Source organism: Abramis brama, assembly GCF_963993115.1.
Source record: "Abramis brama genome assembly, chromosome: 2".
NCBI classification, from domain to species: Eukaryota; Metazoa; Chordata; class Actinopteri; order Cypriniformes; family Leuciscidae; genus Abramis; species Abramis brama.
Genome location: NC_139964.1, coordinates 1671323 through 1687788, shown reverse-complemented (window position 1 = coordinate 1687788; position 16466 = coordinate 1671323). Strand labels below are relative to the sequence as shown.

Here is a 16466-nt window from a genome sequence, read left to right as displayed (position 1 = left end):
TTTTGACCGATCTGAACGCCCGTCCACTCCTGAGTGCATTTTACCTGAGAGACTCATTGTCTCCACACTCACATGGGAGATCGAGTCGAAGGTCAAGTCGGCCTTAGAAAGAGTAACGCCTCCGCCTGGTGGCCCACCAAGTTGGTTATTCGTGCTGGAGGGATTACGGTCCAACATAATTCAATGGGGTCATTGTTCCAATGTAGCATGTCATCCAGGAGTTAATCGTACCAGTTTTTTGGTTAACCCTCTGGGGACCAAAAACGCGCCCGCGCGTTTTGCTTGTTTGTTTTTTTTTAGCAATGTAAATTAAGTTCATAATGCTCTGTTAATTTTGATCTTTCATTTTCGTGTTATACATCAATCGATCCTGTTCAGTTTCTATTTTTTTTCTGTGTACTCACAATAAAAATAAAGTGTTTTGCTTTTTGCCAAATAAAGAAAAATTAACATGATGCGAGTTCTGCACTCTCTCTGTCCGTGAACTCCAATTTGAAACGCGTTCGAAAATGATCTGTAACTCCGCGAAAATTCAGTCAAACAGGCAAACATACCCACGGGCATCAAGCTTGAGATTGCATCTTTTAAATGAAGTAATTTTTATAAAAAACAAATATTCCCAGCTTGTGAAATCTGTATTAAAAGAGAGTGATTCCAGTTGAGCTCATTAGAGCTCGTTCAAATGTAATGTGACCACACCCCGGAGAGCGCGTGCTATTCAAACGCAAATTCTGAGAACCATTTCAGTCCTGTGAAACGCCCATCAGCTGTAAACACAGCGCGCCACGAGTGATGCATAATATAGCCTACATAACAAACAGTGAGCAATAGATCCCGCTGAGGAGTGAGGTAGGCTAAGTTATCTTTTCTCAAATGTTAATGTAGAATAACGTTATGGAATAACGTTAGTGTAGGCCTATGTAAACCGCAAAAAGATGAATCGCGTTTCTGTAGATGAATGAAGGGTACATATTTGTAAAGATATGTACCCTTCAGGTTCTCAGAATTTGCGTTTGAATACCGCAAATGAATGTTTGCCTGTTTGAAACAGAATGTTTGCCTGTTTGACCTAAATATGAATCGCGTGTCTGTGTGTGAAAGAATAAACCGCTTTAATCAACTAAAATGCTTGGCTATACTGAGATGAGTAAAAATCGACTGAAATATGTTGAAATAAAATGTCTGTATAAGCAACATATTAAACTGCAAATTAACATTTATATGCCCTAATATTTCATAAAAACAACGTTATAGTCAGGCGAAATATGAAAGACAACATTTTGTTGACTAGATTTGGGTACAGTTTTTACTGTAGAATATACTGCCACATCAAATTGTCAAAAATAAAGTCATCAACTAAGATGTTAGATGTTCCAATGTTGGCTATATTCAAACTAATCAATACATATGATAAAATGTAGGCCTATAATAATTTTTTTTTACAAAGAAAGAGTACACTTGAAATATTGTTGAAATTGTAATTATTGTTGTAATTGTAACCTTTTTAATAAAATAGCAAAACATACGATAAAATGTAGGCCTATAATCATTTTTTTTTTTACAAAGAAAGAGTACACTTGAAATATTGTTGAAATTGTAATTATTGTTGTAATTGTAACCTTTTTAATAAAATAGCAAAACATATTTACAAGATAGATGTAAGCAAAATCTTAAATGGTCAATATAAGTCTTCTTCTAAATATATCTTTTGTCCTTGCATTGTGGCTCAGTCAGTGTCACACCTGAATGAATGGCTCATTATGCAGAGTGGGTGGGACTTTGTATTCTCAGGTGTAAACCACTCCTCGTTCACGCCCCCCCCATTTTTTTCAATAACCACGCATAAACATTATTCTCTTAAAAATACAAACATGTACATACATGTTACTTACATATTATGGTAGCCCCGTTTGTGCTATATAGAGTGAATTTACACCTTTGCCATTAACATGTTTATAAATAACTGAAAAAAGCACAAATGTCAGGGCATGTCAAAACATCCCAAGGGCCCCAAAAACACCCTGGTCCCCAGAGGGTTAAGCAACGATTCTGGTGGCCGGGGATGGCTCGTGACATTGAGAGTTTTGTTTTGGCCTGTTCGGTTTGTGCTTGTGGTAAGACTTCCAATCGACCTCCAGATGGGTAACTGCAACCGCTGTGTGTCCCTTCGAGACCCTGGTCCCACATTGCGCTCGATTTTGTCACCGCCCTCTCAGGGCAAGACGGTTGTTTTGACCGTAGTGGACCGGTTCTCGAAGGCGGCTCATTTTATTCCCTTGCTCAAATGACCCTCTGCCAAGGAGACAGCGGTGGCTGTTATAGATCACGTCTTTCATATACATGGCCTCCCGATGGACGTGGTCTCTGACACTGGGCCCCAATTTATGTCCAAATTTTGGAGGGAGTTTTGTAGATTACTGGGGGCGAATGTAAGTCTGTCTTCGGGTTTTCATCCCCAGAGCAATGGCCAAACCGAGCGGGCCAGCCAAGACTTAGAGAGAGTGTTGCGATGTTTGGTTTCCAAGAATCCTTCCTCCTGGAGCCAGCAACTTTCATGCGTTGAGTACGCACATAACTCGTTACCAGTGTCGTCTACGGGTCTCTCTCCGTTTGAATGTAGCTTAGGTTACCAGCCACCAATTTTTCCTAGTCTGGAATCCGAAGTCGCGGTCCCCTCTGCTCACGCCTTTGTCCAGAGGTGCTGCCACACTTGGAGTAGAGCCCGTGAGACTCTACTCCAGGTGGGAGCGCGCACTGATCACACGCATCTGATGATCAGCGCCAGCTGCTGCTGATTTGATTGTCTATTTAATGTCATGCCATCCACCTTGTGTTTGTCAGATCATTTTGGAGTTTCCTGTGTTCATGTCCTGGTCCTGGTTGTCTCAGTGTTCCTTGGTCTTGTATCTGGATCCAGTGTTTGTCTTCCTGATCGTCTGGTTCTTGTGTTCCCTGGAAGGCTGGTTGCCCATTTGTATCCCTGCGCTGCCAAGGAGGGACTTCCGTGCACCTTGTTTCATCCGACCCACTGCTACTACTCTTGTTGGATGTTTTTTAATAAAAAACTGTTTAAAATACTGTTTATTCACTCGCAACTGAATCCTGCTTTATTAAACCTGACAACTTTGCGTTCTCTCACAAATCTTTTGCATTCCCCGAGCAACTTTACGTTCTCTCGCAAATCTTTTGTGTTCCCCAGAGAAACTTTGCGTTCTCCCACAAATCTTTTACGCAAAAGGCTCTTTACGTTCTCTTGCAAATCTTTTGTGTTCCCAAGAGAAACTTTGTGTTCCCCCGCAAATCTTTTGCGTTCCTAAGAGAAACTTTGTCATCCCTCATGATTGTTTTGCATTCGAAGAGAAACTTTGCATTCACTCACAAATCTTTTGCGTTCCCAGGGTTAGGGTTTGGTTAGATTTTTGATTCTGTCACAAATCTTTTGTATTCCCAGAGAAACTTTGCGTTCTCTTGCAAATCTTTTGCATTCCCAGAGAAAATGTATGTTCTCTCGCAAATATTTTGCGTCCCCAGATAAACTTTGTGGTCCCTCAAAAATCTTTTGCATTCCCAGAGAAACTTTGCTTTCACTTACAAATCTTTTGCGTTACCAAAGAAACTTTGCGTTCTCTTACAAATCTTTTGCGTTCCCAAAGAAACTGCGTTTTCTAACAAATTTTTTGTGTTCCCAGAGAAACTTTGCGTTCTCTCACAAATCTTTTCCGTTCCCAAACAATTTTTTTGTGTTCCCCAAAGAAACTTTGCATTCACTCACAAATCTTTTGCGTTCCCTAAGAAACTTTGCGTTCTCTTGCAAAACTTTTGCGTTCCTAGAGAAACTTTGCGTTCCCTCACAAACTTTTGCATTCCCAGAGAGACTTTATGTTCTCTCACGAAACTTTGCGTTCCCTCAAAAATCATTTGCGTTCTCAGATAAATTTGCCTTCTCTCACAAATCTTTTGCGTTCCCAGAGAAACTTTGCGTTCCCTCACAAATCTTTTGCGTTCCCAGAGAAACTTTGCGTTCCCTCACAAATCTTTTGCGTTCCCAGAGAAACTTTGCGTTCCCTCACAAATCTTTTGCGTTCTCAGATAAATTTGCCTTCTCTCACAATCTTTTGTATTCCCAGAGAGACTTTACGTTCTCTCACGAAACTTTGCGTTCCCTCACAAATCTTTTGCGTTCCCAGGGAAACTTTGCATTCCCTCACAAATCTTTTGCGTTCTCAGATAAATTTGCCTTCTCTCACAAATCTTTTGCGTTCCCAGAGAAACTTTGCGTTCCCTCACAAATCTTTTGCGTTCCCAGAGAAACTTTGCGTTCCCTCACAAATCTTTTGCGCTCCCAGAGAAACTTTGCGTTCTCTTGCAAATTGTTTGCGTTCCCAGAGAAACTTTGCGTTCCCTCACAAATCTTTTGCGTTTCCAGAAAAACTTTGCGTTCCCTCACAAATCTTTTGCGCTCCCAGAGAAACTTTGCGTTCCCTCACAAATATTTTCCGTTCCCTGACAAACTTTACATTCCCTCACAAAACTTTTGCATTTCCAAAAGAAACTTTGCGTTCCCTCACAAATTTTTTGCATTCCCTGACAAACTTTGCGTTCCCTCACAAATCTTTCGTGTTACAAAAAGAAACTTTGTGTTCCCTCACAAAACTTTTGCATTTCCAAAAGAAACTTTGCGTTCCCTCATAAATATTTTGCGTTCCCATGAGAAACTTTGTGTCCTCTCGCAATAATTTTGAAATATAATTTTTCCTCCCATCTCTCTTTTTTTATTATCACCATGTCCTGTAATGACGGGGACAGACTTAACGGATAGCTGTAACATTCTAATACTGAACTGACACTTACAGACTCTTTCCAATGACTGGAGCAGATTTTAAACACCGACTGAACTCAACTGTCTCTGACTCGGCACATTTGGGCATGATGAGTCTTAAAGGGTTGGTTGATTATGATTTCACTTTTCTAACTTTAGTTAGCGTGTGATGTTGCTGTTTGAGCATAAACAACATGCTCAAACATGTTTTGTTCATGTTTTGTGGTCCAGGCTGGGCCAGTTTGTTTTTCTTGCCGTTTGAGGAGCCTGGGCTGTCTGCAGAGACCGCGTTTTTTTACAGTGTGTTCAGGGGACAGGCAGCTAGCAGATTGTGAGGAGATGTTTGCTGTATGTGACAAAAAAATGTTTTGGCCTAAAAAACACGTGACATCGCTTAGAGCACCTTTAACTTGATATAAAAAAATATCTGTGGGTTTTTTTGAGCTAAAACTTCACATACACACTCTAGGGACATCAAAGACTTATTTTACATCTTGTGAAAAGGGCATTATACTACCCCTTTAAGAATCAAATTACATTCATAATCAGCCTTACAGTCGTTTAGTTTGTCCCCGGCTTTAGGGCTCTGTAGTATTTCAAAACTATTACATTTCAGAATGATGATGGTGATTTTACCCTTCTGTTGGTGAAGAGAGAGTAACATTCTTTAATCAGGATGGTTTTGATGATGGATTGATCCATGATGCACAGAACGGGCTGCCTTGCATCGTAGATACTATGAGAAACTCAAACAATTCAGAAAAACACTACATTCAGAAGAATCATTCAGTTCATTATAACTGTACGATTGATTCTCTGTGATTATCATGGTCTCATTATGATCGTTATCCTCGGCTCTTCATTACAGATCTTACTGATCTCATGATGTTGAACCTTCAAACATGTTTGTCATTTCATCTTAAACTGAGTAATTTCTGTTTCAGGTGTTCTGAAATGATTCTTTCAGATTATTCATTGAAATTGATCAGTGAAGTGTCATCCATTAGTCTCATACTCACCCCCAGACTCGTCCATACTTCTTGAAACACTCAAGGTCGAATTTATGAAACCCCTGAAAGCACAGCGACAGACGAGTTCACATTCAGACACGTTCAGAAGAGTCATAAGATAAACACTGAGAGAAGACTATAGTATCATCCGTGTGTTTGACACAGACAGGTTCATGTTAGATTCGCATGGATCATTAAAGAACCTGCAATGGACCGACTTGCTTTATAATAAACTCACCTCTCTATATCTCAGTATCGTTCCGAAGAACGGAATGGGTTTGGGACCCGGTATTCCCAGCTTCTTGAACTGACTGTGAGGCCAGTATCCATATCTGGAAGTGACATCAAAACCATTTAAAGGAATTGACTCGAGTTGAAGTGCTCCCAAGTGCTATTCCGCCATACATTATAGTTATCCTTTTTACCTGCTTAGAAAAGCGCCACGTTTTATTTTGTGTCACCATACTCGGTCGTGTAACTACTCGTGTAACTGTATTTAAATAGGGAAAACGTGGAGGTGTTTGGTCACTTCTAACTTCATCTCTGCTTGGTCCCTAATGAATGAACTGGGCTAAGCTAAGTGCTATCAAAGTGTCGCCGTGCGCCAGAGCGATTGAGTGCACGCACTGAGACGAGAGAGGTATGTATTAACTCATCTTAGTTAAGGGAATAACATAGTTTAATATGAAAAAACGGTGGAGTGTTCCTTTAAATCAAAACAATCCCAGCTGACAAAAATATGTTCTGAGAACATTTTGCTTATTACGTTATGAATTTTTATTTTTTTCTGAATTGTGTCTGAACGTTCAAAACGTTTTTTTTCTTGGTTATATGAACCTTAAGAACATTCAATTTTTATCATTTGTCAGACATTATGACAAATGTTTATTATTACATTAAAACATTATTACATTAAAATGTTACTTTTAAATGTTTGTTCATAACTTTGAGGGAACCTTGACAGAACGTTTCCTGTAAGCTGTGATTTTAGACAGATCTTATGACACATACAGCATTAGATTTTTGAAATGGAAAAACTGTTAGACCTTCAGACAGAAGAATATCACCTGATACAGTGACTGTAATCGGCCCTGCATCTCTACATGAGTCAAATGAGGTACTTATTGTCTCATTTTTATTAAGATTCTAGAACTAGAATTAGAACTAATTATTCAGTTTAGTAGAGTCATGAATCACTCACATAACCAGAAGCGCCACAAACAGCATGAGCAGAGCCCATGTTTCAGCTGAGAAGAACAGACCGTAGCTCATGGTTGCTGATCCCGAGACGCTCAGACTAGAAACACACGGCGAGGAGCAGGAGCTTTATTCTGATCTCGGATTACACATTAACCAATGCAGAACACGTAAACACGAAGAACCTCTGCACACACTGACAAACACACGGCTCACCTCTGACCAGACTATTCATCAAACTACTGCAATAATCACGTTTGTTTTCTATTTCTCTTACTATTTTGTGTCTCTTTCCCTCGGATATCACAGGCTCTGTTTGTTGTTTTCGCTTCTGAACGCTTCTCAGAGCTGAAGTCATAAATCCCAGAGGAAAGAAAAATCACATAATCTCCTTGAATAATGGTTTGCTCTGGGCGGCACTGAGATCGAATGGAGAGCATCATTCTTCAAACATCATTCTACAAACATCATGGAAACGTTACTTTTGAATGTTCTCTGAACGTTCAGAAAAAAGATGTTACAGGAATGTCCAACTTTAAAGTTTCAGAAAAAACAATCCATGAAAGATGTATAAATGTTTTTGTGCTAACGTTTTGAGAACATTATCAAAGACCAGATTACTTTGAATACGTTTTGAACCTTGCCCCCCACTCAGTCAGATGACTGGATCATGCCAGGATCCATTCCATGGATCATGCCTCCACGAGCACAGTTGTCAATCAGACCGTCGCCATGGATCCTGTCTCCACAAGCACAGATGTCAATCAGACCAGCGCCATGGATCCTGTCTCCACAAGCACAGCTGTCAATCAGACCGTTGCCATGGATCCTGTCTCCACAAGCACAGCTGTCAATCAGACCGTCACCATGGATCCTGTCTCCACGAGCACAGATGTCAATCAGACCGTCGCCATGGATCATGCCTCCACAAGCACAGCTGTCAATCAGACTGTTGCCATGGAGACTGATGCTGAGGAGACGGATGCTATGGAGGAAGCGGTGGTTCGTAAAGTTGACGGGAACTCAGAGCAGCGTATGTCAGATGACAAAGGGGTGGGGCTTAATACAGACTCCACCCCCTCTCAGATCAAAGGTGTGTGTTTGCTGCTGTTGCTACAGTCAGGTGCTGCAGCCCGTCGTGATCCTGGTCTCCTAGTCCTGCTGCAGTTGAAGCGCCATCCGTCCAACATCAGCATGTGTTACAGCACAAATCAGACAACTGGAGGAGGAGTGTTTTAACCCTTGTGTTGTGCAGAAAACCCTTTACCTACTGTGGCGTTCCAGGTCAAAAATGACCCGACTTTTTCAATCGCTTATAAATCTCTCATTATGCTAAATTATTAACATATATTGGATTAAAACTTGATTTGTTTCAATTAGCACAGGCTTTGTATTTCTTAGATTGATCGAAGGTCTCATTGATCTGAACTGATGCACCTCAGTTTTTAAATGAAAAAAGTACAGTTGAACCTCAAAAACACTGAGGAGCTTGAGTTCAGATCAATGAGCCCTACGATCATTCAGTGACAAAAAGAAACACAAAACCTGCGCTATCTCAAAGAAAACAAGTTGATAAAAATATGTAATATAATATTTGGTGATAATATTGCATAACGAGATATTTATAATAATTTTTTCATAGGCGGGTCATTTTTGACCCGAAACAACACAAGTGTAACAAGGTGGAAAAACCCCCCAGAAAAATTACTAATATTTTTCCAAAACAAAAGTTGTTATACCCTGTTTTAACACATGAAGTAAGTTTTAGTCCAAATGTGATATCATTAACAAAAATTTTGGGGGAAAAGAGAATGCCCTCCGGGTCAAGATGACCGGAACACAAAATTCAAACTTTACAGGCACAAACATTGTTACACTTGGTGAGTTTGATTCATTTCTGTGAGTCTTTTCAAACTCTGTTTAAAGTGAATTGGTTCAGTGATTGTTTTTAATAGACATGACAGACACATCAAATACATTTCTGCAGACTTTATTTCTTTGATAAACTTTATCATTTCCATATAATTTCTTAACAAGTTAATCTCATTTCTGGCGTTTTCTCAATCATCAAAGTAAAACCCTTAAACACGAGTCTCAGGGAACAACAGAATTCGACTGACATTCACTACTGAAGTAAAGTTGCTAAACCTCTCAGTCCGAGTCCAAAAGGCCCTGAGAACCTCAGAGTCGAATCCTCCTCTTCACTGAAGACTAGAGACTACGTCTATTCTTTTATTTTAAAAGACCCATCAAACCTTCTCCTCGGACTGAAAGAGAAGTGTGCAGCGGACGAGCTGCGTTACTATTTGTTGTTTTTACAAACGTCTGAAGCTGTCCGAGGCTTGATTTTGAGCTTGATGGGGTCTTTGGGAGCCAGAAAACCGCTTACGCCGAGCTCTAGAGGAACCTGTGAAGAGCAAGAGAAGGTCAGTGTGAGCGAACGAATGAACGAACGTCCTCCTGTTACCAGACACCAACCCATTTTCTCACCTGTGTCTCCGCACACACTGAGACGTCAAACCTCTGTAGGATCTCCACGATCGCCAGCTTCATGGTCACCTGAGCAAATCGCATCCCGATGCAGTTCCTGGGACCGAGGCCGAAGGGCATGTACATGTAGGGGTCAATGGTCTCCTTGTTTCCTTTAGTGAACCTGTTAATAAGGCAGGAAAGAGACACGTTGGGTTGAAGTATTTATACAGACAATTACTCTAAAGAACCAACCTTGGGTTCCTAGTGCAACAGTGCAGCTAACTTTTTCAGCAGCCTTTGTTCCGGAAGTATTTTTTCCATAGTGATTTTACAGATATTTTATAAAGAGAGTTATAATCCATGAACCAAGCCAACCAGCTATCAGAGAATGTTCTCTCAAAGTTATGAACAAATGTTCTTCCAGTAACATTAATGGAACATTTTCTGGTCTTTAATAACGTTCTCAAAATGTTAGTACAAAAACATTATTTATACATTGTTCATGAAGCAGTTTGGCTGAAATATTTTAATTGGATGTTCGTCTAAAGTTTTTTTTAAATGTTACTACATTTTTAAGAACATTCAAAAGTAATGTTCCCATAATGTTTGAAGAATGGAACATTTGCATAACCAATAAAAGTTTTTAACTCATTTGTTAAAAAAAATGGACGTTAAAAGAATTCTCTAAGTGCAATTTGATTGTTTCGATTCCCTGATTCATGGAGATTTATTTTGGTTTCATGGGTCAAATGATTGGGATGGGGATTCCTGCTGATAAACAGTCCTTTGAAAAAGTACTGTAATAATGAGGAATGATGGCTTCATCAAAAGCAGAGACCATAGATGAACAAACTTGTAGCTCACAGTAAGGTCTGTCTTTAATGTTTTATAAGTTATCATTAAAAATCAATTCCCCTATTTGGAAAATGACTGGGATTTTCAATTCCAGACCCGACTGTTGCTCTCTATTGTAGCTGGTGAAGCTTGACTGTATGATGAGAAACAGGAGAAACCCGTCCTGACCTCTCTGGTTTGAAGCTCTCGGGGTCGCTCCAGTAATCCGGGTCTCTGTGGAGGGCAAAGATCGGGATAATGACAACCATATCTTTAGGGATGATGACGCCGTTGATTTCCACCGTTTTCTTGCAGACCCGTTCGAGTCGAGCTCCGACAGGGAACAGCCGGAGGGACTCGTTCAGCGCGGCGTCCAGATAGTCCATGTTCATGACAGCTTCATAGTCCACCGGGGCCTTCAACACACAATCAATGGTTAAAATCTCAAACTCATCACGCCGATCCCAGTAAGTGTTTCAATGGAGTACTACCTTATTTGGGAAGGTCTCGTCGATCTCCTCCTGCAGTTTCTTCATGGCCTCTGGGTTGGTTGCGAGATTGTAGAATAAGAACGACAGAGTGCTGCTGCTGGTCTCGTAACCGGCGAAGATGAAGATCATGGCCTGCGATAAGATCTCGTGGTCGCTCAGACCTGCACAGGACACAGTTTAAGGTATCTGTCTTCACATATGGAAAAAAGAGCTTTCTTATGGTTAACCATCTGAGATGCTTCACCTTTCTCTGTGTGTTCCTCGCCAGGCTGAGTTTTCCCTGCCGTCTGAGAATCGACCATCAGCTGCAGGAAGTCAACTCTCTTCTGCAGGAATTCAGAAGAGTGGTTTAAAACATCATAACTTTATAGTTGTTCATGTTGAGTATTTGTTGTACCTTCTTGTGGTCGTTGGCCACTCTTTCAGACTTGATCTTCTGTAAGGCAGCGTAGAAGAAATCGGTCACAGATGCTGGGAAAAAGCCCAAATCCATTTTGTCCAGAAGGGTGGTGGTGAAAGGAAATAAAGCTACAGAAGAAATTACAAAAGGTCTTAACAGTGAATGTTTTCAGAACGTTCTGGCAAGGTTCTCTCAAAGTAATGAAAAAACTTTCTTCCAGTAACATTAATAGAATGTTAATCATCTATCAAAATGATCTGTAGTTCTGTAAAAACTTTGTTCACAGAGTTTCCTACGTTAGCTTTTGAAGTGTGCTTATCTGACAGGCCTAGTTGAGTTCTTTACCGCTGATCAGGAACACAGGGTTTAGTAAGTCAAACTTCAGCATTTTCTTTATGTTGGTCACAAATGGATCTTTAGGGTTGTTAAGGGAGTCGATGTCCACGCTGAACGCTGTGCTGGTCGTCACATCCATACTGTACGCGCCGAAGAACCTGAACACAAGAGAATGCCATTATTATTATCTGATAAGCATACAGCCTATATACTATATATGTAGTGAATGTTTCCACTGTGCGGGAGGTTATTAAATGTGATTGGTGAGGAAATTGAACACCTTTGCTCTGTTAATCATAGTGATATTATTGCGGCTCCGTTCTTATCTCTTCAGATAACAAGAAGCATTTGTGATATTATGCAATATGTCTCACTCTTTAATATCCACGTTTTCTCCTCGTGTTGCTGATTTCCCCAGATTCTCAACTAGAATTTGAGAGTGTGTCTTCATGATGCCAAACATCTAGAGTGAGAAGCAGAAATACATCATCATCATAACATCTTCATCACACACAGTTAATGTTTGATTTTTATTATGAAGAGTATCAAACACACACACATCCTCCTCAGCATGAATGATTCTGTAGTTCAGTTCAAATGAGACATTTATCTCAAACTGGATTCTTTTAGTTTTTTATTGTAGCGCAATAGCACTGCCTTCACGTAACGCTTCAGATAAGCGATGTAATATCTACTGCTGTAACACTTGTTTGCGTGAGAATGATCCAGATAAAGACTCACGGACCTCCTTTAACCTTCCGCTGGTGAAAGAAGGCGAGAGGACGCTGCGTATTCTTCTCCAGTCGTCGTCTTCAACGATGGACACGGCGTCGTACAGCGGCCCGTTCAGACGGAGGTTCTGCCAGATCAGAGGACAAATGTGGACACAGTGAAGATAAAATGACAACACAAGCACAATCTCTGGCCTGAAAAAATTCAAATGATTAATAAAAATAATTCATATTTGTTACCTGAAGTACCTTTATATTTTACAGAGATAAAAGATGGGAGGAAAAATGATATTTCAATGAATCTGCATTCTCTCGTAAATCTTTTGCTTTCTCAAAGACACTTTGCGTTCTCTCACAAATCTTTTGAGTTTCCCGGGAAACTTTGCGTTCTCTTGCAAATCTTTTGCGTTCCCAGAGAAAGTTTGCGTTTGTAACGAGGTTAGATGTTATGGGTAGAAGGAGGCGGGAACCGGCGAACATTTAAACAGATTTTAATACCAAAAATAAAACAAATACAAAACTAAAGTAAAAGACAGCAGCCTCTCACAGACGACTGCTGTCACATAATAAAACATAAACAACACAACATAAATCCAGGCCTGGCCTCTCTCCACCTCCACTGTCGTCACTCCTCCTTTATGCTTCCGCTCCTCCGTGAGAGATACGAGACCGGTGCGTCGCACAGGTGTCGCTCATCATTAAGAGAGATACGAGTCACGCCAGGGGCCTCGCGCCGCTCTCTCACGGCCCTCGGCCTCGTCATGCTCACCACAGCGTTCTCTAACAAATCTTTTGAATTCCCAGAGAACCTTTGCATTCTCTCACAAATCTTTTGCATTTCCAGAGAAAGTTGCGTTCTCTTGCAAATCTTTTGCGTTCTCTCACAGATCTTTTGCATTGCCAGAGAAACTTTGCATTCTCAATACAAATCTTTTGCGTTCCCAGAGAAACGTTGCATTCTCAATACAAATCTTCTGAATTCCCAGAGAAACTTTGCATTCTCTAAAAAATCTATTGTATTGTGTAGTGTTGACTGTTTATGGTAAGAGGAGACATCTGGTCCCACAAAGCTGAGGCCCAGTCGAGCGCCTTGAGGAGGGTGATAATGTAGGCCACCTTACTGTTCTCAGTGGGAAAACTGCTGGGTTGAAGTTGAAAGGCCAGAGTACACTGGGTTATAAATCCTCTGCATCTCTCAGGGGTGCCGTCAAACCGCTCTGGGGCTGGTAATCTGGGCTCAGTAGAGAGAGTCAGTGTGGATGGAGGGCCAGGAGAATGTTGGGGTTCCTGGGGTGAAGAGGTTTGTGACTGGCGGTTCAGAAGATGGAGAATCATGTCGCTGAATAGTTGTGGCTTGCTCGGAGAGTGCAGTCAGGATGTGCTCAACATTAGTGGTTGGTGAAGACTCTTCTGCTGGGCTTGTTTCCATGGTTCAGTCTTGCTGTAAGAAGTTGCCCTTGGTGGGGATAGAACCGGGGTCTCTGGTGCTCTAAGTGTGAGTGGTTACTCACGGAGCTAAATCCCCATTAGTTAAACCCAATTGCAGAATATCAAAAGAGCCAGGAGACTTGAGTCTTCAAAAATAAAAGTAAACTTTACTTGAGAAACAAAAGATACAAAATACAAATAAACTAGGAGAGCCGAGCTTCCATAAAACAGAGAAAACAAAAACAGACACGAGGGTCCAAAATATACAACAAGAGATACACTTAACTCGAAGACAGGCAGCAGGATACACTGGATGAATACAAATACTAAATACAAATCTTTTGCGTTCCCAGATAAACTTTGCATTCCCTCACAAATCTTTGTTGTTCCCAGAGAAACTCTGGGTTCTCAAAACAAATATTTTGCGTTCCCAAAGAAACTTTGCGTTCTCAAAACAAATCTTTTGCGTTCCCAAAGAAACTTTGCATTCTCAATACAAATCTTTTGTGTTCCCAGAGAAACTTTGCCTTCCCTTACAAATCTTTTGCGTTCCCAGATAAACTTTGCATTCCCTCACAAATCTTTGTTGTTCCCAGAGAAATTTTGGGTTCTCAAAACAAATCTTTTGTGTTCCCAGAGAAACTTTGCGTTCTCTCACAACATTTTTCTGTTCCCTGAGAAACTTTGTGTTTGCTTGCAAATCATTTGCCTTGTCCTGAGAAACTTTTTTTTTCCTCTCAAAAAAGCAATGAAATGTAATTTTTCCTCCCATCTCTCTCTTTTATCATCACCCTCTCCTTCAAGGGTTCTGTAGTATTACAAAACTATTTCATTTCAGAATGATGATAATTATTATAATGATGATGATGGTGATTTTACCCTTCTGTTGGTGAAGAGAGAGTAACATTCTTTAATCAGGATGGTTTTGATGATGGATTGATCCATGATGCACAGAACGGGCTGCCTTGCATCATAGATACTGTGAGAAACACAAACAATTCAGAAAGAAACATTACATTCAGAAGAATCATTCAGTTCACTATAACTGTACGATTGATTCACTGTCATTATCATGGTCTCATTATGATTGTCTTGCTCGGCTCTTCATTACAGATCTTACTGATCTCATGATGTTGAACATTCAAACATGTTTGTCATTTCCTCTTAATCTGAGTAATTTCTGATGTTCTGAAATGATTCTTTCAGATGATTCCTTGAGATTGATCAGTGAAGTGTCATCCGTTAGTCTCATACTCACCCCCAGACTCGTCCATACTTCTTGAAACACTCAACATCGAAATTATAAAACCCCTGAAAGCACAGCGACAGACAAGATCACATTCAGACACGTTCAGAAGAGTCATAAGAAAAACACTGAGAGAAGACTATAGTATCATCCGTGTGATTGACACAGACAGGTTCACGTTAGATTCTTATGGATCATTAACAAACCTGCGATGGACTGACGGAGAACCAGTAGATCATCGAGATCCAGATGTGACCAAAGGTCAGTTAAACACAATATCAGACACATGCTGTATTTGCTTTATAATAAACTCACCTCTCTATATCTCAGCATTGTTCCGAAGAATGGAATGGGTTTGGGACCCGGTATTCCCAACTTCTTGAACTGACTGTGAGGCCAGTATCCATATCTGGAAGTCACATCAAAATGCTCCATGAATGATGTATAAATAATGTTTTTGTGCTAAAGTTTTGGGAACATTATTAAAGATCAGATCATTTTGATCTAATGTTCTATTAATGTTACTAAAAGAACGTTTGTTCATAACTTTAAGAGGACGTTCCCTGTTTAGCTGGGATTTTAGACAGATCTTACGACACATACAGCATTAGATTTTTGAAATGGTTAAAGTCAAGTCATTTTTATTTATACAGCGCTTTTTGCAATACAGAGGGCACTATTTTAACGATCAGGGGTGCGTTTCCCGAAAGCATCGTTGGCCAACTATGGTCGCAAGTTCCGTCGTTACCAATAGAGTTCAATGGACATTGCGATGAACTTGCGACCATAGTTGGCAAACGATGCTTTCGGGAAACGCACCCCTGAAACGCAAGTATCAAGCGCGAAACGCAAGTAACTTTGTGGGCGGGTCTTGGGCGCTGTTGCTATTATACCAGCGGGAAAAATGACTCTTGCGCCCGACGCAAATCTAAAATGGGTTGGTCTGAAGTAGCTTCATTACTCATAGGTGTGGTTTGGGTGTGACGTGAAATAAACCAATCAGAGCGTCATTTCACATTCCCTTTAAGAGCAGGCGCGCTTGTTCTATGGCGGATTGCTATTATAACGGCGGATTTGCCAGACGCACGCCAGGAGCGGTTCACAGCCGAGGAGACCGTCGTTCTCGTCAGGCCCGTAAAACACAGAGAAGTGACTATCTATCGTAATAATGTATGATTTGCACAAATGAAAACTACTGCTTCTGTGTAGATGAGAGAATCAAAGTGTATGCGCGTTGAGCACATACTACATTGAATATGGCCACTCATGCGCCCTTAAAATAGCATATGAATAACATGCGCAACGCACCACTGACTTTAAACTAATTTTTTTCGGTCAGTGGCGGAATTGTTTTCTAAACCTGTAAAATAGCATGAGGGAACGTTTGCGCCGGAACACGCCTCCTCTATGCGCTGAACCGCCCTCAGGAGCGCAAGTGTATTTCTTAGTTAACCAACGTGCTTCTGTGGAGGGAAAAGTCTGCTGTGCGCGGGTGCAAAATA

At 40.7% G+C, this 16466-nt stretch overlaps 2 protein-coding genes across 3 annotated transcripts in view; both read right to left on the bottom strand.

The window, feature by feature from the left end:
- Positions 1-7217, bottom strand: part of LOC311077473 (cytochrome P450 3A30-like) — a 34402-nt gene extending 27185 nt beyond the window's left edge. Inside the window, exons 1-4 of one of the 2 annotated variants that reach the window (XM_084106002.1) lie at positions 7031-7217; positions 6068-6161; positions 5839-5891; positions 5456-5555 (exon numbers count right to left, since the gene is read on the bottom strand). In XM_084106002.1, the coding sequence (XP_083962128.1) occupies positions 5456-5555; positions 5839-5891; positions 6068-6161; positions 7031-7101 (318 nt within the window). In that variant the 5' untranslated portion in view covers positions 7102-7217. The remainder of the gene's footprint in view (positions 1-5455; positions 5556-5838; positions 5892-6067; positions 6162-7030) is intronic. The other variant, XM_084106003.1, reaches the window with a different exon arrangement.
- A 1789-nt stretch (positions 7218-9006) lies between these two features.
- Positions 9007-16466, bottom strand: part of LOC311069704 (uncharacterized protein) — a 34318-nt gene continuing 26858 nt past the window's right edge. The window contains exons 16-27 of the mRNA XM_084093080.1: positions 15280-15373; positions 14977-15029; positions 14598-14697; positions 12305-12418; positions 11934-12022; positions 11569-11717; positions 11221-11351; positions 11068-11149; positions 10824-10984; positions 10522-10748; positions 9517-9679; positions 9007-9433 (exon numbers count right to left, since the gene is read on the bottom strand). Coding sequence (XP_083949206.1) covers positions 9329-9433; positions 9517-9679; positions 10522-10748; positions 10824-10984; positions 11068-11149; positions 11221-11351; positions 11569-11717; positions 11934-12022; positions 12305-12418; positions 14598-14697; positions 14977-15029; positions 15280-15373 — 1468 coding nt within the window. The 3' untranslated portion in view covers positions 9007-9328. The remainder of the gene's footprint in view (positions 9434-9516; positions 9680-10521; positions 10749-10823; positions 10985-11067; positions 11150-11220; positions 11352-11568; positions 11718-11933; positions 12023-12304; positions 12419-14597; positions 14698-14976; positions 15030-15279; positions 15374-16466) is intronic.